Source organism: Acinonyx jubatus, chromosome A1 (genome assembly GCF_027475565.1).
Source record: "Acinonyx jubatus isolate Ajub_Pintada_27869175 chromosome A1, VMU_Ajub_asm_v1.0, whole genome shotgun sequence".
NCBI classification, from domain to species: Eukaryota; Metazoa; Chordata; class Mammalia; order Carnivora; family Felidae; genus Acinonyx; species Acinonyx jubatus.
In genome coordinates, this window is record NC_069380.1 from 220,649,949 (window position 1) to 220,676,661 (window position 26,713).

Here is a 26,713-nt window from a genome sequence, read left to right on the forward strand (position 1 = left end):
TTGAAGAGTAAATGCTAAATTAGCAGAATAAAAGTCTGTGATTTCCAAAGCAAGGAAGGATTTTCAGAAAGTTAAATAAAAAAGCTTATGTTATCAATGGAGCACAAGGCCAGAAAGGAGAATAAAAGATGGAAAGTGAAAGCATAGAAAATGAAAGAAGAAAGTAGAAATAAATTCAAACATATTGTAGTCATAATCGGATTAAATATCATTTTTCATCAAAGCTGTATATAAATATGCTGCTTAGAAGAGGTGTACCAAATTCAAAATGAGATAGGAAATTTATATAAAAAGTTGGAAATATTTACCCATTGCTTCAAAAGAAACAACTATTGCTGAAAAAAAGAAAACCCAGGGGCGCCTGGGTGGCGCAGTCGGTTAAGCGTCCGACTTCAGCCAGGTCACGATCTCGCGGTCTGTGAGTTCGAGCCCCGCGTCAGGCTCTGGGCTGATGGCTCAGAGCCTGGAGCCTGTTTCCGATTCTGTGTCTCCCTCTCTCTCTGCCCCTCCCCTGTTCATGCTCTGTCTCTCTCTGTCCCAAAAATAAATAAACGTTGAAAAAAAAATTAAAAAAAAAAAAAAGAAAACCCATGATCCATGGGGTCTAAAATAAGACATTTATTCAGCTCACATGTTTACGAAGGAGCACATTCTGGTAGGTTTCTGATAGGTTCATCTAAGCAACTCTTCTGGTCTCAGGACACCTACAGTCACTACAACTAATCAGCATTGTAAAAATAAAAATATTCTCACTTCAAAGAGAAAAACGTAACCATGATAAATAGAAACAAAACACAAGATTATCCTTGTTAACAGATGATGAAATTGTCTATAGGAAAATGTAAGAAAGTCTACAGAAACACCTTGCATAGTAATGGGATGTTTTGCCAACATTTTTGAATACTAGCAAATGCCCCAAATGGATCGATTTCCTATATTAAAAAAAAAACCCAAAAACTACAAGGTCACCTGGGTGACTCAGTCAGGTAAGCATTGACGCTTGGTGTCGGTCAGGTCATGATCTCCAGGTTTCATGAGTTTGAGCCCTGCGTAGAGCTCTACGCTGGAAGTACTCAGCCTACTCCAAGATTCTTTCTCTCCCTCTCTCTGCCCCTTCCCTTCTTACAGTGTCTCTGCCTCTCTCAAATAAATTAATTAATTAAAAAAATATATATGAATAAATAGTAAATCAGGTACAATTTAAAATGGCAAGAACAAATCGAGCAAATTAGCACAAACCCTTCTAAAATCATTAGAGGAAAAAAAATCCAATACATAATTTTCAAGTTTATTCTATATAAAGAGCAATGTTACTGAAAATATAAAAACACACCCCAAAATAATATATTTACCAAATTACTTAATCAGAGCATTTAAATTTTCATATTAATCCATAAATTAAATCTAATTTTAATGATAAACTCAATTAGTCATCTGTTAATAAAATGCAAATAAATAGTAAAGGATTAAGAAAAGCAAAAATGTATTGAAAAAGATGAAGGAGGTATGTAATTAGCAGAAACAGAAGAAGAGAGGACATATCCTAACAGATATCTAGACATTATAAAGATGAATATAGTGAGTGTAAACCCAGACAGTTGGTTTTTCTCTCTTTTTTTTTTTTTTTTTTTTGCAAATGCCTAACTTAAGCTTTGATTGCCAAGGCCCCCACTTCAAAGAGAGCTATCTGGAACAAACACCATGCCAGCCACATGACTAGATCAAGATCCAGGCTGCCTCCCTCTGTCCCGGTAGACTCTTTGTTTTAGAGACTTTGATTGATTTTGATAACTGTTGATTTGGGCCTTTTTCTCTCTGCCTCTCTTACGATGCTTTAAATTCCCACTCTTATGTTTTAAATTCATCAATAGAGAGTGAGTCTCCCAGACCCTAGGACCCACCCTTGACCCCAATACCAATAGAACTTGAAGGCCCCTCCACATTCTCTTTCTCTCTACCCTCCACCTCTCTGTGTGACCCCAGGCATGCCACATAATTTCCAGGATATGTAAGTAATAAACATTTTTGTTTTTTTGGTTTTTTTTTGTTTTTCAAATTTTCCTAATGCTTATTGCGGAAGAGTGTCTTGCAATCATAATAAGAATCACAAAGGCTGGTCCAACCACAAAATTAGTTATTGATAGGCTAAGACTAGCATAAAACAATGAAATACTCTTTAAATATGGTACTAGTAGAGAAATAAAGAGAGGAGGAGAACAAATTCAGGGGAGTGAATAAAATTAGATATCTAAATCTATGTATAAGCATATGACCTTGACAGAAGGCAAAGGTAGCATTTTTAACCATTATGGAAAGGGTAATACAAAAAGTACATAGAAAGGGACTGGCTGGTTATTTAGATTCTCTAGAACATCTCAAACACATGAATAAAAATAGATAAATTATATATATATGTGTGTATATATATATACATATATATATATACATACATACATATATATATATATATATGTAAGTTGACCTGGGTAACATTGTCACTCTGTGCCAGGTATCACTTCCACTGACTCTTTTGTGTTTTTCTGGGTTTTGTTTTCCGTTACTCTCCCATTCCCGCTATAGCCCTTCTCCCAAATTACCATGTACTCAAGGATAGTACCAAAAGTAAGGGTGAACAGAGTATGGTGAAAAAGGAGCCCAGCTTAGCAGATATTTGAAAGGAATAATAGACAAAAGAAATTGCAGACTAAAAATAGATTTCAGGCTCATTCTTCCAAATATTTGCTAGGATAACAATGTAGAGCTAAATAAACTTGGTCTGTGGATGGATCCTGAAAGTCACTTCCAAAGCCGAGAGGCATTGAGATTCACAAGAAAATATATAAATACTGGCCCAGATCTACTCACCACTTCTTACTGTGTTGGAGAAATCACTGGGAATTGGAGCTCAAAGGACTTCCCTCAGCAGAAGATCACAGGACATTGCAAGGGTCAAGCAGGATGAAAGAGAGGCAGTTAGCATATATTGGGATGCACCTAATGTGAGAAAGAGAAAACCATACTTAAATATCTGACAAAGACTTTTTGAGTGGACACATGAAACCATTGCCAATTTAAAATTTCTGGTAAGGTGATAAAACTCGAATAGCCACTGCTTAAAACGGAATCAGTAATCAGAAAGATGGAAAAAGAAGGAACACTGCCCAAGAGGACATTGCTTTCCTCTCATTCTCACAAGGGAGTTGAGAAGTGACGTCAGTGTCCTTGGACGCCTCCTGCTCTTTTGAGTCTTGTGGAATTTTGCTGTCTCTCCTGATTTCTATCATCTATCAAGCTTCAGTCACTTCCCTCTTTTCCCAAAAGTCTTGGTAACCCTGACTCCATCCATACTCAAGACATAACTGGAAAAATTTAATGCCCTTAAGAGAAAATTAGCCAGGACTTTGGCTACCCAACACCCAATATCCAACAGTCATTAGACAGAAAAAAAATCCATTTTGTTTTTAATGACAAATGGTTATATGATAACTGGTACTTCCCTCATCACAACACTTGTCACAGGGTGGGCTCTCTCCCCATTTAGACTATAGAATCCAGGCATACAAGGAATTTTGTCTGACTTATTTAACTGCTGTATTCCTCACTCCTACCATGGTGCCTGACACAGAGGAAACTTTAAGTAAATATCTGTTAAAAAAAATAAGAGGGAAAAACAAAGAAGAAAGTTTTAGAGTTTGACTCTGGAAATAGGTTGGCTCTATTTGAAACCCGGTTTCTCTGCTAATTATGTGTGAGACCACCACCAAATCCTTGTTCTCGGTGTGTCTGTTTCCTCCTTTGTAAAATGGAGATATGGACACAATCATTACTATTTTGTAATTTTTAAGATAGATGAAAATATAAAGAATTTGAAATCACATACGAAGGGCTACATGTTTTAAGGGCACACTGAAGGTAACTAAAAAGTAAATACATAGATGGAAAAATAATATAAAGAATCCAAATAAATTACTCTGAGTAAAGAAATATTTGAGTTTTAGGTGGGAAGAATATGTAACTATCCCAGAGAAATTCCCTAACTCGACAGACAAGGAAATAATTTTACCAGTTTCCAATGAAATTAAATTGTAAAGATAACAATAAATGGTGCTGAAGTACTTATTTGCGAAATAACGAGCTAATAGTTGATGGATCTTGTTTTAGTGACAGTTGAAAAAAAGAACTACAATAAGATAATCCTCTTCCTGTTAGGATAGTACTCATGTGACAATCAGGGAAATGTATTTTAAAATACTGAATGCCTCAGTATTTAATATAATTACTATAACATAAAATATAACATCTATTAATCATAGGGGCGCCAGGGTGGCTCAGTTGGTTAAGCGTCCAACTTCAGCTCAGGTCATGATCTTGTGGTTTGTGAGTTCGAGCCCCACGTCGGGCTCTGTGCTGATGGCTCAGAGCCTGGAGCCTGCTTCGGATTCTGTGTCTCCCTCTCTCTCTGCCCCTCCCCACTCATTCTCTGTCTCTCTCTGTCTCAAAAATAAACAAACATTTAAAAAATCTATCAATTTAATAATGTTCCATTGATAAAATATTTGGCGCTATAGCAGTCAAATGAAAATAAGAATAAATGTCTGAAAAGGTAAAGGCAAAGTATTAAATGAACAACATATAATTAAACATCAAACAAAAATAACGATCTAAGTGTGGTATTTAATCACATTCATGAGTAATAATTATACTGTAGAAAATAAGAATCTTTCTTGGGGTGCCTGGATGGCTCAGTCAGTTAAGGCTCTGACTATTGATTTCAGCTCAGGTCATGATCTCATGATTGTGAGATCGAACCCCACATTGTCACATTGTGCTCCATGCTGAATGTGGAGCATTCTGAAGACTCTCTCTATCCTTTTCCCTTTGCCCCCCAACTCTCTCTCTTTCTCGCTCTTTCTCTCCCTCTCTCTCTATCTCTCTTTGTCTCTCGCAAATGAGAAAATATGTTTCTTTTTTTTTTATTGTTAATGTATTTGTTTTCGAGAGAGAGAAAGAGAGAGAGATATTGAGAGTGTGGGGGAGGCACAGAGAGAGAAGGAGAGAGAATTCTAAGCAGGCTCCACACTGTCAGTGCAGAGTCCAACGCAGGGCTCGAATTCAGGAACCACGAAGTCATGACCTGAGACCAAATCAAGTTGGATGCTTAAGGGACAGAGCCATCCAGGCACCCCAAAGTAAATATGCTTAAGAAATGTTTATGAAATGGACTTTGAGTATTTTCAGTAAGGATATACTCATTTATTGTATCTAATTAAAAACTGAAGAAAAGCACCTGAAATACACACACACACACACACACAGCTTTTTTTCATGGCTTGACATTTACACTGGCTGTCCAGCATTCCACAGGAGACTCACACTGTATAACTATTCATCACCATTCTTCCTCTCTCATCATACAAAGAATTTTTTTCTCTAAAAGAAATCTGTAGTCAGCTCTTAAATTGACATTGTTTTTCTCCTACCACTTAATCTGTAAGGGGGCATGCGTTGTCTGTGCTGTATAAGGCAGTGATCTAAGCTGTCCAGAATGTTAAGAATTAAAACACAAAGCTCCTGCTTTCAGGGGACTTGCCGTCTAGTTGGAGAAAAGAAGATGTTATGAAATGTAACTTTTAACTGAAGGCAGTGACACTTAGATCACTAAAGTTTGTACTGAAACGTGATTTGACTTTAAACGATAGAATCCAATCCGCCAGGTAGAATGAATCTGAGAATACTTTTCAATTAGACTGGAAATCAAGACAGCAGAAAGGTGACAGAATGCAGCATCATTTAGAAGAATCTAGCCAGGGACATGTGGTAAGGCAGAGACACAGGCATTTTATTCACTATTCAGAACACACGAAGTATTAAGTACACTGCTATCTATGTCCCATGCTTAGAAAAAAAATAAAGATTCTGCCATTATTCCTTTATTTGTCCTAGTACAAAATTGTGGTGAATAGAAAATTTAGTACTTAACCAAAATCTTCAATATTCATCTGGAAAATTTTGACCCTTACCTATTAAAATACTGAAGACTTTGATTTGGAAAATAACCAAGTGAAGAAGTTCTATTTTGTTTCTTTTTACAACATATATAGTGAAATATATATTGTAAATAGGTTTGTTTGATAAATGACCTTATTTATCATTAACTAACATGTCACTAATAATACAATTTTATTTAAAATTAAAAACCAGAGTTCAGAAGATAATTTTTAAGTCGCAAGCATTATCAAATTACATTACTCTAAAACAACAAAAAAGCATGAAATGCTTCCTAATTAAAATGTAGTTTTTCCTATAATCACCTTCTCTTGAAACTGTAATAGGTAAGCTTCACTTTAGGCTCAAAAACTCACATTGTTTAATTCCAGCTTCTTAACCAAATATCTATAGCTAATGAACTCTGGTCATGTAACCAAGTCTGTGAGTATAAGCTTATACAAGGGTTCTGTGCACACGATTGTTGTATTTATTCATTTTGTAATATAAAAGTGTAATCTAATCCCCCAGTATAAATTATCATTAGTCTACCAGGTAAGACTGTTCTGCTTCATAGTCTTTATGCTGCTTTCTTGAGAGACTAGGTTTTATTTGATGCAAGGAGATTTGCCAGCCTAATTCCTAGGCTTAATTCTAATTGTCAAGTGCATTTGTAAATCTTACAGATTTTACACATGGAATAGATAATTTATAACTATGTGTATACTTGTATCTCTGTTTGCAGGGTTCCGAATCGCATATAATAAGGCTTTCAAATTTGAAAATCCTTATCATAATTTTGTTGATAATTTGCTATCTACTCATTTGTCTCTCAGTTTTCTTCTTTAGATATGCGTTTTCCACTTTGGTAGACACTCCCATTCTTTAAAAATGAATGAGTCCATACCACTTTTTTACATAAATGACCTACCCCAAAAATTACCATTTTAATGCCATTATACAAAAGATTCTGTAGACTATCCTATTCACTTTGTTGCAACCTTTTGAAGATTTTGTTTTTTCCTTGTTTTTATTACCTTTACTTGTTTCTTGGTAGTATTGATTCATACTTCTGAACATGAGGGTCATATCATTTGTAACTTGTCTTACGAGTTTTAGCAAAATACTTAAAAGGCACTGCTGGAAAGTACTGTTTTCCTTGTGATTATTTGGGTTTGGTGAAAGGCAATCTGAGTTTACACTGAGTTTAAGATAAGGACCATTTTCAAATTTGACTATTTTTTTTTGTTTTTGTTTTTTTTAATTAATTAATTAATTAATTTATTTATTTATTTATTTTGAGAGGGAGGGTCAGTGAGAGAGGAAGTGAAAGAATCCTACACGGGCCCTGCACTGTCAGCGCAGAGCCCCATACAGAGCTTGAACTCATGAACCATGAGATTATGACCTGAGCCAAAATCAAGAGTTGGACACAACCCACTGAGCCACCCAGGTGCCCATCGAATTTGACTATGTTTAAAACCTCTTAAAGAGGTGTCATTTAGGGCCTTTTCTCTCGGATTTCACAGTCCATTGGTTTGAAACACGTCGGAAGCCATGAAGAGCCTTGATGTATAGTTTGTACTTCTTTCGCACCGTCAGGTTTCTCGTAGTCAATATTCCCAGAGTTTATTTTTGTCCTTCAAATGAGAACTCGCAGCTGGTGTTGTAATGTGCTTAATTTCTCTGCAGAGTCTAACCATTGAAAATTCTGTTTTTAACCACAGGGCTTCGAGAGACCATTTAGCCATTTCTCCCAATTCCTAAATAAAACAACACCCCGCAGTCCTAACTGAGAATATGGTTGCAGACGATGCCTCCAACATCCTCTAGTGGATGTGGTAGCAGCTGGGCCCTGCTGAGTCACTTGCCTGCAGTCTCTGGTGAGGCTGAGACACGCTGTTTGGGTTCTAGTAGGGAACCCCCTTCCCTCCCAGTCGGATCTCAGTCCTCCTTACTCACATGGTAGTCACACCTTGAAGGTGGTCACACCTGCTAGCATCATACTGTCCTCTAAGGGAAAATAGAGACCCAAAGCTTGACTAGGAAGAAGGCCCAGGGTTCATATGCCATCTTGAGCCGAAAATCGGAAAGCGTGACTTCAAATGCAGTGATTTGTTTTAATGGCCATTTTGCTCTAGATAGGAAAATATTCTTTTGTTCTCTTCTTAGTGATTTTAATCTCTGTTGATTTTTGTTTTTACTTTTATATATTTTTCCTAATGTATTTGGCAGACCCTATATCCTCTCGCCTTTTTTTTACTCCCACTCACAAAGGAGTGACAGCAAAGGACAGTTCTGTCCTACTGTTCTCTAAGCACAAGTATAAAAGTAGACAAAGTAAAATGTGCCTAATATTTACCATTCCATGCCACTTTCCTTTTTGTTTTCCTTTTGTGAAACTGTAGGTTATTCTCTGCTTTAATTCCTTCCTGGCTCAGAAGGACATAATGCCCCAGGAGTCACCTCCTCTACCCTCTGCTCTCAGGCAGGGGAAACATTAAAACAACTTCATAAATAGGGTTATGTGTTCACTTTTTCAAGCTAAGGATTTATGCTCACAATTTCCTTCTGTGTTTACAAATTTAGTGACTCCAAACGTAATATCTTCTACTTTGATTCATCCATTCCCACTAAAAATAATAGTATTTGTTAAAGGTATGTGATAAATAATGAGTAGAGGGCTTCTCTTGTAGTTCGTATGCTTGTCTCTTTTTTTTTTTCTGTAAACAACCCTTATCTCTCCTTCTACAATTATTATATTATTGTGGTATGGTTATGAATTATTTTGAATTTGGGGCTGGCTTTCTATTTTAAAAGTTTCTGTTTTTTTTATCACCTTCTCCACTCTTATTAACACTCATGCATATTCATATGTGTTATTCATGAGCAGATTTGCTGATACTCTTCAAAGTTCATATTTTTTCTTCATATGTATTTATATTTTTTTAAGTCTCTAATACATAGGCTTGTATAGAGAGATGGACATAGTAGATGGTAAAGAGGAACTGAACAGTTTCAAATGTGGTTTGAAAATGTTGATAATCGATAGTAGCTTCTTTTTGGGAAAGACATTTTCCTGCTGTGAATGGAAGATTAAGGCTCAAAGGAAAATGGCAAAGCAGCTCAGAATAGCTATTGCCTGGCGTCTGATAAAGAATAGATATCGACAAATTGATGGCTAGGCTCCTTTAAGAGCATAGTCTGCGTTTCTCTATGTACTTGGTGGAGCCAATTAAGATAATTATAATTATTTTACCAACACATATCTTTTTTAACGACTCTGAAAGCAGAAGCCTTAGACAATGGATGCTTGTGTTTATCTGGGATTTAAAGATGATCAAGAAGGAGTGTGGCAGATGGTCAAAGGGTTGACATTCCAGGGTGCAAATAAGAACATAATGGCATATTGGATCATACATTCGTGATCTGGCAGAAAAAGCAAGGGAGGCCAGGAGGATGTTTACAAACTTAAATGAACAGGCAGAATCAGGAGGCTGAAAATTGATGTTAGGGCGATTCTAGGGTCAAAGAAGGGGAAGTCAGGAAGCAGGAGAGAAGCAATAAACATTTAGTAGAGAGCTTGAGGAGGTAATGCTGTTGAAGTGTTAGAGGATATGTAAGTTCATTTTCCTTTTAATGTCTTAATACATGTCAACATAATAAGGAAACTGTAACAAAAGACAAGTTCCTGCTGAGTGTAGTTCAAATCATTATTTATCAAGTACCTATTATGTGAGAGGAGCTGTACAGGCGGGCAAAAGAGCATTGTTTCATGCATGGTCTCTGATGATAGTTAAATTGTGAGTATATCTTATTGCTGCTGGAAGACCAGAAAAAAAAAAAAAAAGGAAACAATATGAAGTCATGCATATTTATCTGTCTGGTGAAATTAAGTTTCTAGTTCCTAGCTTTCTCTTCAGACATTTAAAAAAAATTTTTTTAAGTTTAGTTCAATTAGAGATCCACATCTGGAGATCTTAAATACATCTGCTGTTCTGATGGATTTAAAAATATTATTTTAATGTCTGCTGGCTGTGCTTGAGAGAAAGCCTATCTTTATACCTGTATTATCAAACAAAGAATCCTATGAAATGGTGGGGAGTGTATGGATGTCTAATAATTTAAGTTTTGAAGAACACATAGTTTTAATACCAAGATATAAGGCAATTTTGGACTTTAATAAAGATCTGTTTTTGCCCCAGGGAGTATTTAAAAAGCATCCCTTATTTTAATTTAAATTCTATTACAGTTTATATAAGTAGCACAGAGATTAGAATCTTTCAAGGTCTTTCAAAATATTGAACAAAAAAATAATAGGACACATACTATTAGCTCAAGAAAATTATGTCTGAATTCCAGAAGCAGTATGCAACTTGCATCATACTATCCTACTCTGTAGCCTTCTGTCCCTGTAGAAGCTTAGAGGTGGCAAGTGTACCTATGAATTCACAAAACATTTTATTGTGCATATTTTATTGTGAATCATCAGCCAGTTATGAAATCCCTGTAGTTCTTGTAGCTCCAAAGTGATTTTTTTTCTTACTATGATTGCTTTTCCAGTCATCACAATGTTTTCTTAAAGTGTCTACATGAAGTCAGATATTGCATATCTGTATAGCATTCTCCTTACATCCTCTCCTATGGACCATAGCTATTTACAAAAAAGAAATAGAATATATATATATATATATATATATATATATATATGTATATATATATGTATATATATAATATATATTATTTATAGTTTTATTATATATTTATTATATATTATATATAGTTATGTATAGTTTCATTATATTATTTATAATATATATTATTTATAGAATAAAGAAATAGAATATATATACACATATATATGTGTGTGTGTGTGTGTGTGTGTGTGTGTGTATATATATATATATATATATATATATATATATATATATAAAGGATGCTTTGACATCTGTGTTGAAAGAATAAAACACATTCAAGGCTATTTCCAAATTACACTGAAGATACACTTGCTGGGAATACCAGGAATATATTCCAGAAGACATTAATAATTAAGAGAATCTCCCGATTTTTCTGGCCATTTTCTGAGACCCTTTGGTCACCACCTAAATCCATATGCAACATGTAGAATTTTCACACTATTGCTTCAAAGACTCTTTGTATGACAGATTTTTCTAAAATTTTTGCCATCCCAAAGTCCTCTCAATACACCCCCTTTGGGTTAAAATAGAACTTTTAAGGTGGTAAACCCCAAAGTATGCACAGTGTTTCAGTGCAGTCTTCTCACTAAAGAGATTCATAGATAGTCCATATTTTACTGAATGATTCCAGTACTGTTTAGTTTATCTGAACTTCCTATAGCCTATTCCTGCATTCAGAGATACATATTACAAAATAATTGCTGTTACTCATCTAATATGCATCTTTATTCACATTGTTTTAGTTGAAATTCTTTGTGCTAGCTGTCCAATATCTTCTTGAATCCTAACCAAATATATGTTCTTGGCTTCCAAGAGTCCTATGAGCTTGTGTCTTCATTCAAACTATTGAGAATCAGAATTAAGGACCAACCTTGGGTACACATTGTTAGAGACTGTCCTTTATTTAGCATTGATAATCAGTACTTTTCATGTTCCATCCTGGTATGGTTGATCTTTATTGAGCTCATATATTTTTATCCACTTGGAAATGAAGATTTTCTATATTGCTTGGTTTATTTTTTTAATTATACGTCAAGTTGGGGATTTGTTGTTGCTCTTTAAACCTAATTTTGCAGTTTCAATGAAACAAATTTTATTCTCTGTATAAAAATACATTGTGTGTGTGTGTGTGTGTGTGTGTGTGTGTGTGTACATACATATCTTCTTACGTCTTTCATTTTAGTTCAGAGTTTTCTTGTTCAAGTTCAGTGAGCCTTCAGCCAAGTACATTTTTTGCAGTTCCAGTTAGGTACACAATATCCCATTTGAAGAGCTCATTATTCTGCTCTGCTAAATCTTTCTAGGTAGGAAGCTCTTTGCTTCCTGAATCCTCTTTTCTTTTCAAAAGTCAAACCTACAGCTGGAAAAAAAGAAAGAATAGTTTTACGTCTCTGTGTCTGAGAGCTTTCTATTTAAGAACTTAAGGTGTACTAGAAACATGTTCTGGATTTCTTTTTGTTTCCGATCGTGTTTCTGACTGCATTTCCAATAATTATTCTGAAAGAGAGTATGCTTCCAGATTAAGAATCTAATGTGTACACTAGGCCAGAGCCATAAAAAGGGGTCCACAACTACCATTGCATGTTATATCATTGTACATGTTATTAACCACGTTTATTGAAATCAGGGACCAGTGCCTTCCATCTCTTCTTTCGAGGCCAGCAGTGGGATTCTCAAACATGTTTGGGCCTGTGAACACTTAGTTCATACCTTTTCCTTAGACTAGGGAGCTGCACATGTAGGCAAGTTTATATTAATCATGATGCAACGTCCTACAGCTGAGAGGTGCGCTGCTTCAAAGCTCAGGTCTCTGGGCGAGGGCTTGTGACTGTTGTAATTATACAATACACATGATGCAATTTCTGCATTTTTTCTTTCTCAACTTGCTTCAAAATAGACAATCAATAATTTTTTTTCTTTTCCACTGGGTAAGAAAATCTTTTCTAATTTGTCATTGGATTATGTGTGCTCTTTAACAAACCTTCAGTTATGTATATGTGTGCACATAAATGATCATATGTGCATATGACTATAAAACCATATAATTCATGTGTTTTATTACATTGAATATTTGAAAAATGTGTTATCTTTCTACTGCATTAATTTGGCAATATAAAATCAAGAAAATATAACTGTAGGGTATTTTATCACGGCTATCTTAAACATACTCCTAGGTAGTAGCATTTCAATTTCCAGAATTAAAAAAACAAAAAGATAAACGAATCCCTAAGTGTAATTGTCTAATGAGTCACTTACTTTTTAGTGAATTAACTAAAATTAATTAATTAGTAATTAACTTGTAGGTGTACTTGCAGGTTAGATTCTCTGGAAGAAAGCTCTGACCTGGAGTTTAGAGGGCAGATTGTTTACTGCAGTGTGCAGTTGGGATCAGCGTCTGTGAGGCAGTGGAAGGAAGCAGGTTGAGCAGCATGAGACATTGAGCTTCCGTGCAAATTTAATGCCTCACAGTTGGCCCAATAGTAAAGCTCTGGAACTAAACCTGCCTTTCACTATGTCTACATTCAATGGAAGTGGCTCCACCTTTAGAACCTTGAAGCAATGAGTCACTGATGATATGCTGCTCCAGAAGGATGCAACACAGGGCCAGGCGATAATGTGCAAGTAGGGCAGCTACTTATTCCATGCAGGGGGTCTGCACAGCACATCTAAGTGTATGCCAGAAGGGTCTTTAGACCAACAAACTTGTTGGAATGAAGAATAACAGTACTAAGATAACCATATACTATGTGCACTTGAGAACATCAGTGTGATTGGAGGTGAATTGGTAAAAAGGCAGTGTAATGTTGTGGTTTGGGAATGTATTGGGGTTGTATCCTGATTATTTACTAGCTCTATAACTTTGGGCAATTTATCCTCTGGGACTCGGTTTCTCTATTTTTTGATGATTATATACAGTAAAAATGATTTTTCCTAAAATATAAGACACTTAACATCTTCCCTCTATAGTCTATAATCCAGAGTGACTATGCAAGCAATTAATGTAATAGATAGAATTTTGAAAGCACATAAAAAGTAGAATTAACTATTTTATTCATCATTAACTTTCCATGGTGTGCCTACTATATAACAAGAGTGCTTCACATCACAATTAAATCTAAAAAAGTTTATTAATTGATCTGGTCTCTCCACAAATATATTATCTATACCAGTGGTCCTTGGGCTTTTTTGTACATTAACATCATCTGAATAGTTTGCTAATGCCTGTGTTGAGTCACCGGGTTTGGCGTGGGGACCACTGTCTCGTTTCAAAGTTAGGACCCATTGGCTTGAATCTGTATTCTTTTAAGTCTTTTTGCCTTCATGTCCATGTCCAACATGATTGCTTCTTCATTCCCCTGTCTTCCGCTCTTTCCCTTCTCTTTAAATTTTGGCTCAATTGATTTTCCAACTCGGTATCTCAATTTAAGAACATAGCTTAGTCACTCTTTAAGGATCGCCCCTTCCTGTTCCTTTGTCCATTTCATAAACTAAATTAAAAAAAAAAAAACATACCCATTTTATCCATTAAAGGAAATGTGAATCTTGACCGGCGGCTTTACTAAGTACATTTTGTTTTGCTTATGTCTGTCATAGATAACACAGCCAGCATTCTGACAAGGCGGAGGAGATTTAGTCGAACTATTCAGGATGTGTATTATCTCCCCATTATGATCTCTGATGGTGGAATCCCCTCTCTCAGCAGCAGCAGTACCCTCACCGTCAGGGTTTGTGCATGCGAGAGAGATGGGCGCGTGCGGACCTGCCATGCGGAAGCGTTCCTGTCCTCGGCTGGCTTGAGTACAGGAGCCTTAATCGCTATTCTGCTGTGTGTTGTCATTCTCCTAGGTAAGGTCACCCAACTCCTAATGTTGTATGATGGCGATTCCGAATGTACTGTATGGTGGCCAGCAGTGCATTAGAAAGGAGAGACAAAGAAAATCACTTGGACGGGACTTAAAAATTAGGAACCCAAAATTTGGACCACAAAGTATAGCTGCACAGACTTCCTTTTAATTAACTTTCTCAATACCCGAGCTGATGGAGAGAGACTTGGATTGAAATGTGAGTGAAAGAGTTGAAATGTCAGAAGGAAAGATAGGTTCAGAGAGAAATCTTTTTGGAAAGGATCTATTTGGGAAATAATTGATATTAAAAATTCTAAATACCACATTGAAGGAGCTTTTACACTTTATTTCAAAGAACATAAGTGACATGATTCTCAGATGAATCTCAACGCCGTATAAAAATAGACTTCTTGTGGAAACTTCTATTAGCCTAAGATATTACTTAATCATCAATGTTAGCTGAATTTTAAAGTGCAAAGTCTGAATCATTTTGGCGCTAACTATATTACATTTTATTAAGTTTAATAGGATTTTTAGTTGAGATTTGCATTACATTTCATTTTAATAAAAAATAAGATACTTCCTCTAATTATATATATATATATTATCATTTTAATAGTCTAAGTCTAATCACAGCCACTCTTGAAGCTATTACTGTAACCTCTTTAGAATCGCTATTTCAATAAGACCACAAATCCGATTTTTATAATAAGAGAAGTAGACATAAAGAATCGTTCTGTTTTGTTCAGAGGGTAGATATTTATTTTCCCAGCATATCCACTCCCTTCTTCCTTTCTCTTAGCATCTTTATCTTTTGCTCATTTTTTCAGTACTGTGTACACGTGGGGCAAAATTTTTTAAAAAACAAAACTATATGGTTTGTGGAGACAGATGTTTTGTTTTGTTTTGCAAGGAGTGTTCCTTGTTTTGTTTTTGAGGTTAAAGATAAATCACCAGTATGGAAGGAGTGAAGAGCAAGGCAGAATGAGGCTGGGAAGTGGAATGGATGGTTAGGCAGCTGTGAGACAGTTTGGGGCTCCGTTGAACACGGTAGATGGTGGGTTTTGTTCTCGGCGTGTCAAGAGACATTTCAAGCAAGAGAATCCATTCATAACATTCGTATTTGGAAACGATGAGTATAAAGGAAGTACAGAACAAGTCTCATGATGGCGTGAGAGCATGTAGGCAAAGCAATTAGGACAACAGTGCGGCTGTCTTGCTCAGCCCCCTTTGGACTAGCATAGTTAGAGCACAGGTGAAGAGTAGTAGATAATATCAAGATGTTTCAGGTGAAATCAAAAGTGATCTTGGATAATACGATGCAGATCCCTGGATGAACATTTTTTATCAAAATCTTAACAGAATGATTAATGGAAGTGCCTAAGATTCATTTCAAAACTGACACATGGAGAATTTCATGTCAGGAGCTAATATCTAATGTTTATGACATAGTGTATTTTTTTAATTCTTTTTTAAATTTAAGTTTATTTATTTATTTTGAGAGAGAGAGAGAGAGTGCAAGAGGCAGAGAGACAGAGGGAGAGAGAGAGAGAGAGAGAGAGAGAGAGAGAATATCCCAAGCAGGTTCCCCACCATCATTGTGGAACCCGATGTGCGGCTCGAACTCACATACAGTGAGAGCATGACCTGAGCCAAAATCAAGAGTCAGATGCTCAACCGACTGAGCCACTCAGGTGTAGTTTTCTTGAAACAAGTTTCCAAGGGCTAAAAATAAAAGAGCTGACAAAAAAGTGATCTTGGAGAGATTAGATAGATGTTGTCTGAGTTAGAAGAGGTTCAAAGAAGACTTTTCATCTCTTGCTGAATGTGGTTGCTGATCCTCACTGAGCTGAGGATCAGAAGTGCATGTTGTTGAGGTCACTACAGCAGGAGACTATAAAGAGAGAGAGATAATAAACTAGGCGGAGCTGTGACGAGCTCACGTGTGGTCACGGTGTCAAGAAGGATGTGATAGCAGTACAGAGGGAAGGGACGTTCAGAGAAGAAGGAGGAATAAGTGCAAAGTATAATGTCATCAAGGTCAAAGGAAAAAATAACATATCAAAAAGCACAGACCATCCAACAGTATCAAAAGCTGCTCAGATATTAAATAAATTTTGTAGCTAAGTCTACCAATTGCACTTAGCAACAGGGAGCATGGAGGTTCATTGCACCGCCGTGGAAGTGTTTCACTGTAGTATAGTCTTACACTAGGTGCATGGTAGAAAAGGAAAAAAGGAAAACCAGGCTTTCTGAATTTTATTTACTTATATATTGATTGGTTACAACTGCTATTTGCGAAAGACATTTATGTATTGCTTTTTTTTTTTTGCATTTGATAATTGAAACAAAAACACACAAAGCCAAAATGGAAAATAAAATAAAATGAAATAAAATAAAATAAAACAAATACAATATTGATTCCTCTATGGTTCCTAACCTAAACCACAAAGAATAGAACCCAGTAACTTTAGTAAAATTTCCTCCAAAGTCCTTATTCTGAAAGATAGATCATTATCTATTATGATTATAGAGTCACATTATCTTTGCCTTTTGTTTTCACTTATTACCATAAAACCATCTTTGTATGCTAAGTTAAAGGCTTAAAAAGGTAATTGAAAATGTTAATATACAGGCAAATGTAAGGTATATTATGTAGAATAACATTTTATTTTTTCATGAAACAATACTTTCCTTTAATTGACTTTATGAAAATGTCGTTTCTCCTCTGGGGTAAATAAGAGAGCATTCTAAATTTTATGCTCTCCCTCAGGACTAATGGAACAAAGGTGTTATTTAATATGTTTACTCCTTCATTTTTTATTAAAATTCAAAAGTGTTTTTACAGTTTTATCCCAAGGTTGCAGAATAATTTCTTAAGTTTGGTGTAAGCAACTATTATTTATAATGTAATTTTAATTTTCATGATATTTTAAGGGTTTTTATTGTTATTCAGAAGATACCTAGTCAAGAGACTTAGAATGTAGTCATTTTTAATTTTGAAATAATGTTGGCTAATGTATGAGCTTTGAATTTTCAAGGAAAATATCAGCTATACCAGAGGTAGTGAAACTTTATTTTAGAACTTTTTTTTTATAATTCTGAAATAATGTTAAAAACTAACAGCTATACAAATGATGAAATTGATATATTAATAGTGAAATATGTTTTAGTTATTAGCTGTTTGTGGACATTACTTGTATAAACACAGTCCTGGTTTTGCCACTAATTAACCATATGATCTCGGGTAATCTGTACAGACTCTTGTTTCCATATACAAATCTATAATAATAAAGCATCAATTAGAAAAGAACTTTAGAGTTCTATAAAATTTATGTTTTTGTATAGGATAAATATGATTCAGTATTTTGCAGTATGGTCAGACTCCACCTAAGTGTATATCAATTATCTGAAATTGGTGCTTGGAAACCAATGAAACTCTACTTGGAATGGTAGACGTGCAATTTTTCAGTTGGGTTATGTTCCGTCAAGATTACTGTTTAAGATCATTTTTAAACAGGATGAATGGGAGAGAATTTAGAGTGACCCTTTATGATGCACTCAGAATTTAGTTCTACAGGAAGGGATACCTGTAGTTCTCTTTCCCTTCCAGGGATCTGACATTTCTTTCCCAACCTCATCCCATCACATGTGAGAGGGTCCAGAGCCAGAGCAGGTGGTAGAGCAAACCTCAATCACACTTGGGACACAACAAACCTTTCAATCAGGCTCTGAATCAGACCTCTGGCATCAACCTATAAGCCCACACATGACATAAAAGCAAGTGACTTAGATGAGTCCAGCAGCTGGACTATTCCTACTCTTGGATATAAATTTCCTGATAAATGAAGATCAGGGTAGATTTGATGTGAGGAGAGTGAGGGATTAGGAGAAAAATGTGGAGGTGATGAGGAGCTAAATGCCAACCAGTTTGTCACCTGTGATATCTTACTTAACTGTGTGGGCTCCTCTTGGTTTGAAAAAAATAAGTTTCCTTGACAAGTGTAGGGGTGCCTGGCCAGCTCAGTCAGTTGAGTTTCCGGCTCTTGATTTTGGCTCAGGTTATGATCTCACCATTCATGCGTTCGTGCCCCACATTGGGCTCTGCGCTGACATTGCGAACTCTACTTGGGATTCTCTCTCTCTCCTTCTCTCTCTTCCCCTCACATGCTCTCTATATCAAAATAAATAAATAAACTTTTAAAGAGAAAAAAAGAAGTGCCACTAACTGGTATGACCAATAGCCCAAGAGCTAATAAAAGTAATCTTCCTAACTTGGGCCACCTCCTTTCTACCAAACTTAGCACTAACATATGATCATATAAACAAGAATGAAGTGATATTTATGGGTAATAAAATCTGCTCTGAAAAATATTTTGGGGGAATATGTTGGGAGTCAGTATGGAATGTATTCAAATGCAAGCTGTGTGACAGTTCATCTTATGAAAACTCAGACCCCTTTAGAACTCCAAGTGCTTTGGGATCATATATAAATAAATGAATAAATGAATGAGTGAATGATGTGAGAAAGGAAATATAAAAATGTTTCCTCAAATTTTAATTCCTTCCTAAATAAAATAAATTAGTAAAATTCAATAATTCATTTTTATTTTCTTAAATAAAAATAATATGATGGATTTAAAATTCCTGATCAAATTGAAAGAGAATAAAATGAAATATACTAGCCCAGAATAAAATAATCATTAGAATAATGTCCTTCCCAAGGCATCTGGGTGGCTCAGTTGGTTAAGAATCTGACTTCTGCTCAGGTCATGATCTCACAGTTCATGAGTTTGAGCCCAATATCAGGCTCTCTGCTCTCAGCACAAAGCTTGCTTTGGATCTTCTGTTCTCTTCTCTTTCTCTGCCCCAACCCCTGTTCCTGCTCTCTGTCTCTCTCAAAGTTCAAATTTAATTATTATCTATATTTTGAATCAAAATATATCACAAATATTTTTTAATTTGGGAAAATAAGCAAATATAACCAAGTATAATAATAAACCCAGCATGATCTCCTATATTTCATTAGGCTGATATGGCACTAATATTGGTGAAAAACGCAAATTACATCCACAATTTGCTAAGACTGCTGATCACATTCTCCCTGTTATACATGCACATAAATTCCCTTGAAATCAACAACCAACCATTTTAACATAAAGAAAAGTAACTTGATTTATTAACAACGGTAAGACATTTTACTATAATAAACTAGGCAGTCTGTAGAAATAGATGATTTAAGTTAGAACAACCCCCTTTACTTAATCATAAAGATGAACTGAGCATATATATTGGATGATAAATCTACACCTCTGAATGGAATGAAGTAAGTTACTTGAGGATGGGGCCCTGAATTAGAAAGCTCTAAGTGGGATTTACATTAAAATAAATAGGAAGGTATTAGATGCATATTCGCTGAATTCAGCAAAAGTCTGTTTTTTTCCTCCCCCAGAAATAAAGTGCTATATTAGATAATATCTTTCAAGTGTAAGCAGCATATTTGGGAAACTATTTTTAAATAGCATGACATTTGTGAAACAGGGTCACATGTAGTATCAGCTTTTCATTTCCAGCTTTCTCTAAGCATTGCATTCCAAACACAGCCAGTCACCGCTTCCCCATGTCTGCCGTAATCTCCCCCCATTGTGTTCTGCCGTTACCTAGTCAGTATCATTTTATTCCGGACTTCTCAACGTGATTTTCTGACCCTTTATATAGGTGTTCTGTCTTTTTTTCCCCTCATTCCTAGAGGCACCCCTTGCCTTTTCTCTGCAAAATTAGATCCTCCAGTACACTGTAACCATCTCTTTCCACATATAGTGAACTTCTCTCACACAATTATCGTTTGCACTTATGGCTTGAAAATCTGTTTCTTTTCCTCTTTCTATTGTCATCTTAAAAGCTCATGCACACTATAATATCTAGTTGAGAAAAAGACAAATCTCATTTATTGTATTATTTAGGGATATCCATAAAAAATGGGTGAAATTATAAAGAGAAACAAGGAAACAGTAATGATAAAGTAAGAGTAGAAGTAACTTTTTAGAAGTATAAGGGAAAGGTCAACTTCTGGGGTACTGGCTATGTTCTTTATCACAGGATAGCTAACCTGGTGTTTGTTTTACAAGATACATATCATTAAAGCTGCCAGATAAAATACGGTATAGAATTGTGAATTTCAGGGTGCCTGGGTGGCTTAGTGAGTTAAGCATCAGACTGTTGATTTCGGCTCAGGTCATGATCTTGGTGACAGCATGGAGATTGCTTGGGATTCTCTTTTTCTCTGCCCCTCGCCTGCTTGTGCTCTCTCTCTCTCTCTCTCAAAATAAATAAACACTAAAAAATAAATATGAATTTGAAATAAATATATATATATGTCTGTAGGTGTATATTCTGTGTGTATGTGAATATGTAGCATAAGTATGTCACATGCTATACATAAAAATTTTGTTTCTATATATATATATTTATCTATGTATATACATATATGTACATTATGTACACACATATACGTGTCCTACATGCCATTTGAATGTACTTCTTTGATTATTATACTTTAAAGAATGTTAATAGCAATGAACCTAGTAACTGCTATCATAAAACCTAGAATACCAGCTGACCGAGAACATTCTGTAGAGCTGAAGTAAAGAATATTGGATCTAATAGCACAAAATAGAAGTGAAGTAATTCTATTTAGTAATGGCTTCCTATCATCAAATAGAAAGATGTGAAAATACTGAGAAACAGCCAAAGGAAAGTGCCCAAGACCCATTTACATCACTTCATCTAATGGTTGTGGCATTATTGATAATAATCCACATGCCCAACTGGTCACTCGGTTCCCCGTTCTGTATTTTTTTTAAAAAACAAAATGGGATATGGTAATGGAAACTCATCCCCTTTGGTGTGAGAAATCTCAGATTATAGTCTAGGTGCTTCCACCAGTCACTTGTGTGATCTTAGACTTGGATCTTAGTCATCCATGTAATTTCTCTTGAGCCTCAGTTTCCTTGAGGAAACCCACAGTTTGCCATGAGGATTAAATTACAAAGTTATATAAAAAAAATGGGCAATGTGAAAAATTCCTATGAAATAAAAGTTAGGTACAAATAAACTAACATCTTGTACAGCTTGATAGATATATGCAGTTATGAATGTCTGATGATATTATAGACAAGAGAGATCAACCATGTAAAATATTCCTGCTTTGATTTCCTACAAAGCATCAAAAGTCAAGGGTTTAAGGTAGGGGTTCCCTCTTCCCATTTAACAGAAACTGAAAAATCTTTCCTTTAGTGTATATACCTAGAAGGATTAAGAATCCATAGATAGAACAACATACACCAGTATTCTTCCAGCCAAAATTCCATTTTGCTCTTTCCTCCTCTGTTTCCCTCAGTGTGAAGACCAGATGGTTAGCCTACAGTGAACTAAGAATCCTAAACACATAACAAATGTGAATGTTACATTTTTCTAGAGAAGATCAGTGATTCTCAATGCTTTAAAGGGATATTTTTATTTTATTTTTTACATTCCTTGAGATGATAAAAAAACAAAACAAACAAACAAACAAACACTTCAAATGTTTTCCAGAGAGTGCAGAGATCAAGGTTGTGTTACAATGCACGCCTAAACAAAATGTAGTTGGTGACATTGCTGATGTCAAGTCTACAAGAATTTCCTTCCTTTCTTCTAACTCTTCATCCTCTTTCCATTTTTCTTCAGCAATTGTAGTACTTTTTATCACCCTGAGACGCAGCAAAAAAGAGCCCCTGATCATTTCAGAGGAGGACGTGCGAGAGAATGTGGTCACCTATGATGACGAGGGGGGCGGGGAGGAAGACACCGAGGCCTTTGACATCACAGCCTTGAGGAATCCTTCTGCCGCCGAGGAGCTCAAGTATCGGAGAGATATTCGACCCGAAGTGAAACTCACCCCCAGACACCAGACATTGTCCACCCTAGAAAGTATAGATGTTCAGGAATTTATTAAGCAAAAACTGGCAGAAGCCGACCTAGACCCCAGCGTCCCCCCTTATGATTCTCTTCAGACTTATGCCTACGAAGGTCAGAGATCGGAGGCTGGCTCCATCAGCTCACTGGATTCAGCAACCACACAGTCAGACCAGGATTATCACTACCTTGGAGACTGGGGACCCGAATTTAAAAAGTTAGCCAAACTCTATGGAGAAATAGAATCTGAAAGAACAACTTAGGGGGTTAATTCTGGCAAACCTTCTAGAATTTGCTTCCTGAGCAAGTGGAGATATAACCTCAGCAATGGCAAGGAAGACACATGGAAACAGTACTTGGAACTGAGCAAGCTGGCCACAGCTACTGTAGAAACAAGTGCCCTTTTCATGATCGAAACGGGGTCATTTAATCAGAAGAGAGTCAAATTAAAAAAATATATATATACAGAGAAAAAGCTATTGTTCCTTGTGTATATTTTCAATTGCTCAATAAAGTCTGTGGTACTGTTTAGTTTAAGAATACCTGAATGAAGCCAAACAATGAAGTTTGTTTCAGTACCTTGTGATTTCTTTTCAAAGGCAAAACTAAACCCAAAGGGTCCAAATCACTTAGGACTAGGGATGGTATGCTGAGAAATGAAGCTTGTGCAGGTAATCGGGACCTCGTTTTCCACTTCTCTGTGTGGACTCTTGAGACCCACACTCTGTTGCTGTGCAAGATCTTATTAGCATCGTGTTGTGTTCAAATGCCATGAGGTTTATCCAGTATACCGGGTCCCGCCACCATGGACGTGTATGCACCATTTTCCTTTGCCCTCCCCACTTCTTTTCTCCATACGAAATCGATGGAACATGGGGACTTGCTGCTTGCTCTCTAATGTATGCAATTTCTGTGCACCACTTGTGCACTGCTCTGAAGACAGAGACCACTGTCTCTGTCCTGCCTGCCCTCCTTTATTTTCACAAAAGAACCCCCGCCCTTGTTGTGTTTGTTTGTTTGTTTGTTTGTTTTTAATCGATAGAATGAATGGTTTCAGTAAGATATACTCAGATAATCTGATATGTCAGGGAAAGGTTTAATTTAAAAAAATAGTCACACACCTTATCCTACATAAAACATTGGAAAACTCGATTATTTTTTCCAGTCCTTTTGCTTTCGTACATTGAACTCCGCGGTTTGGATCATTCCGATACCTAAAATTAGCTGTTGGACATTTTGCTGGTTGGTTTAGACGTCGGTTTCATTTGCTTATTTGTATGCACCTCACATGGTAGCAATGTAATCTGAAAAGATGATACTCCAATTTGAGTAATTCTTACAGACTTTGGATCGGCTGACCTTTATTCCTTACACACGTTCAGATTGTCCCTGTCTCACTGACTGCTTAGCTCTTACCTGTTTGGGATCTACGGCAAAATGTATAAAACTGAAGGCAAAAATACAGCAGCTTCACAGTTACTATCCTTGGAAACATACCTCAAAGTCTCTGAGCTTCAGGGTCCCAAACTGCAAAGTAGAGATGGTAAAGACTTCCTGCCTCTCTCCCGGGCTTGTGTGGGGATCAATAAGCATCTGTAAAAATGCTTTGCGCACTGCAAAGCGTTCTATTGTGTAAAGGCTTGCAGGCGCTATCTGATTTTCTAATTCTATTAGCTTATAAATATGTAGTTCCATAAATTTGAATAAAATATTATATTATCGTGAGAGAATTTCATAAGACTTTCAACAGTGAAGCAACTGCTAGCTAAACATATAATACGCAAGTTTAATTATTTTGGTATTTTCCCAAATAAACTAATTTTCTTCAATTTTCTCGTTTTTTTTTTCTCTCAAATTGTTTAGATTATATTTTGCTGTTGTTGCTAAGCATAATGGTCCTATCCTCCAGACATGACCATATTTATATATTGCAGATAGATTGGAATTTTGAAACCCACAAATTACGAATTATCGCAAAGAGGAATCTGTCCTTTGCTCTTTGAAATTTATCAAAATCTAGCGTCCTCAAAGTTACATGGCATTTTCTGTCTGATTCTACCTATGTGCAAAATTTAAATTTTGCCTCTGTTTGCAACTGCCCTGTGCTATCATATTTCAGTTTTGAGGTGTGGGAAGTGAGTTTAACTTGAATAATTCTGTGTTCTAAGCCTGAGGAATAAAATTTAATTTAAGTTTTTTACAACATTTTAGCTTTCCAGGTGCTGCTTTATCATTTTTTATATAGTAATGGTGTGATTTCTGGTATAAAACTGTATCAGAAGAAACACTCAGGGGCTTTGGGGAATAAGCTCTGGAGATACATACTCTGATGACACTGATATTGGACTACATTCACCATGAAAGTAGGGTACCCCTTTGGAGAACTACTATGGATTCGGGTGTTAGGACTTTCCTATACGCAAAGAGAAGCTGGAAGGTCAGGTTTTGGAACTGCATTGCATTAAGCTTTGGATTTAGATCTTTGATAAAGTATTCACAACCTTTATTTTGCTTTGTTTTGTTTGATTTTGGTTTGTTTTCTCAATATTCACCTGGTAACTTTACAGATGGGGGTTTGAAAGATGAAAATGTATATGTACGTTTAGCCACTTACATAAAAGCCAAGGTCCTCTGCATGGTTTTGGGTAATAAAATACTTTCCAGATTTTGTGGGGGGAAAAAAAGCAACTCAGTTCCATCTAATTTTATTTATTTGTTTCATTATTTTTAAAGTTTTTTTTTTTTTTTAATTTATTTTGAGGTAGAGCATGGGCAGGGAAGGGGCAGAGAGGAAGGGAGGGAGAGACAGAATCCCAACCAGGCTCTGCCCTGTGAGTGCAGAGCCCAGTGCAAGGCTTGAACTCACAAAAGGTGAGATCATGACATGAACTGAAATCCAGAGTCAGATGCTTAAATGACTGAGCCACCCAGGCGCCCCAGATCCATATAATTTTAATTGCACATTATAATGATAATGGATTTCTTCTGAGCTCCTATGTAATATTAAATCTAATATGGAGGTAAAATAGAGCTTCTGTAGCCCTGAGATACTATGTTTCTCTGTTGATTTATTCTAGAATTTTGTTAGTGTAAGCATTCCAAGTGTATATTTTATATGAACTCTGAAATCAGGAAATTATATCATTATGAATTAGATCTCATTTTTTCCGCTAGTTTGAGATAAGAAAAAAATGATATATAAATGCTCTGCAAATAGACTTAAATAATTTTAACAATATCTTGCTTTAAAAACTCCAGTTTGTCAGTGTCAGAAGAAAATTCTCAATGACGTTACTGTGCAAAGAGTTTGCATATGAACTCTGAGTATTTAGTAGCCACAGACAGTTAGCTATGAATCATATGTGACTCCATATCGAATCAGCTATGGAATCACTCATGTATCTTGAAAAACACATTTTGTAAGCCTTAGTTGCTATTTACACATCTAAATAAAATATAGCTTTGAAATCAATTTACTTATTTCTACTAAAATAATTTTCTACACAGACCCTATACAAATCGGTGGCTACTAATTAGAGAATTATATAAACAATTATAATAATTTTTACCCAAGGTGTTTTTTATGAGAATTTTTTTTTTATTTTTTTTTCAACGTTTATTTATTTTTGGGACAGAGAGAGAGCATGAACGGGGGAGGGGCAGAGAGAGAAGGAGACACAGAATCGGAAACAGGCTCCAGGCTCTGAGCCATCAGCCCAGAGCCTGACGCGGGGCTCGAACTCACGCACCGCGAGATCGTGACCTGGCTGAAGTCGGACGCTTAACCGACTGCGCCACCCAGGCGCCCCTATGAGAATTTTAAAATTCCAGATAGTCTTTGTGCAAACACTGGAAAATTAATAGCTCTTTCAGGAATCACTAAAGATGTATCGTCAGAAATTCTTTCTATAAGAAATCTGTACAAACACAGATTTGAGGTGGAGATTGGCAACAAAATTATCCTTAAAATAAGGCTCTATAAAAAATTAACTTATGACTTTTCTTTAACCTGGTTAAAAGAAGAAAAATATTCTGAGGGAAATTGCATTCACATAATCACACACACGCACACACGCACACACACACAATATGGCTTCTTGAAAAATATTTGGAGAGTAAAAGAATATTCAAAGTAGTGACTTGGATATTGATGTGATCCAAATATGTGATGTATATAGAAAATTTTAGTACTCAACATGTGAACAATTGGCCTTTATTTTGTGTCCAGTCTTG

The 26,713-nt window shown here is 35.9% G+C and overlaps 1 protein-coding gene across 5 annotated transcripts in view; it reads left to right on the forward strand.

Annotated features, from left to right (window-relative positions):
• CDH18 (cadherin 18) overlaps positions 1–25,129 on the forward strand; it is a 995,271-nt gene extending 970,142 nt beyond the window's left edge. For 3 of the 5 annotated variants that reach the window (XM_053201933.1, XM_053201935.1, XM_027074610.2), the window contains 2 exons: positions 14,277–14,528; positions 22,253–25,129. In XM_053201933.1, coding sequence (XP_053057908.1) covers positions 14,277–14,528; positions 22,253–22,743 — 743 coding nt within the window. In that variant the 3' untranslated portion in view covers positions 22,744–25,129. The remainder of the gene's footprint in view (positions 1–14,276; positions 14,529–22,252) is intronic. The other 2 variants (XM_027074634.2, XM_027074638.2) reach the window with 2 other exon arrangements.
• Positions 25,130–26,713: the final 1,584 nt, after the last annotated feature.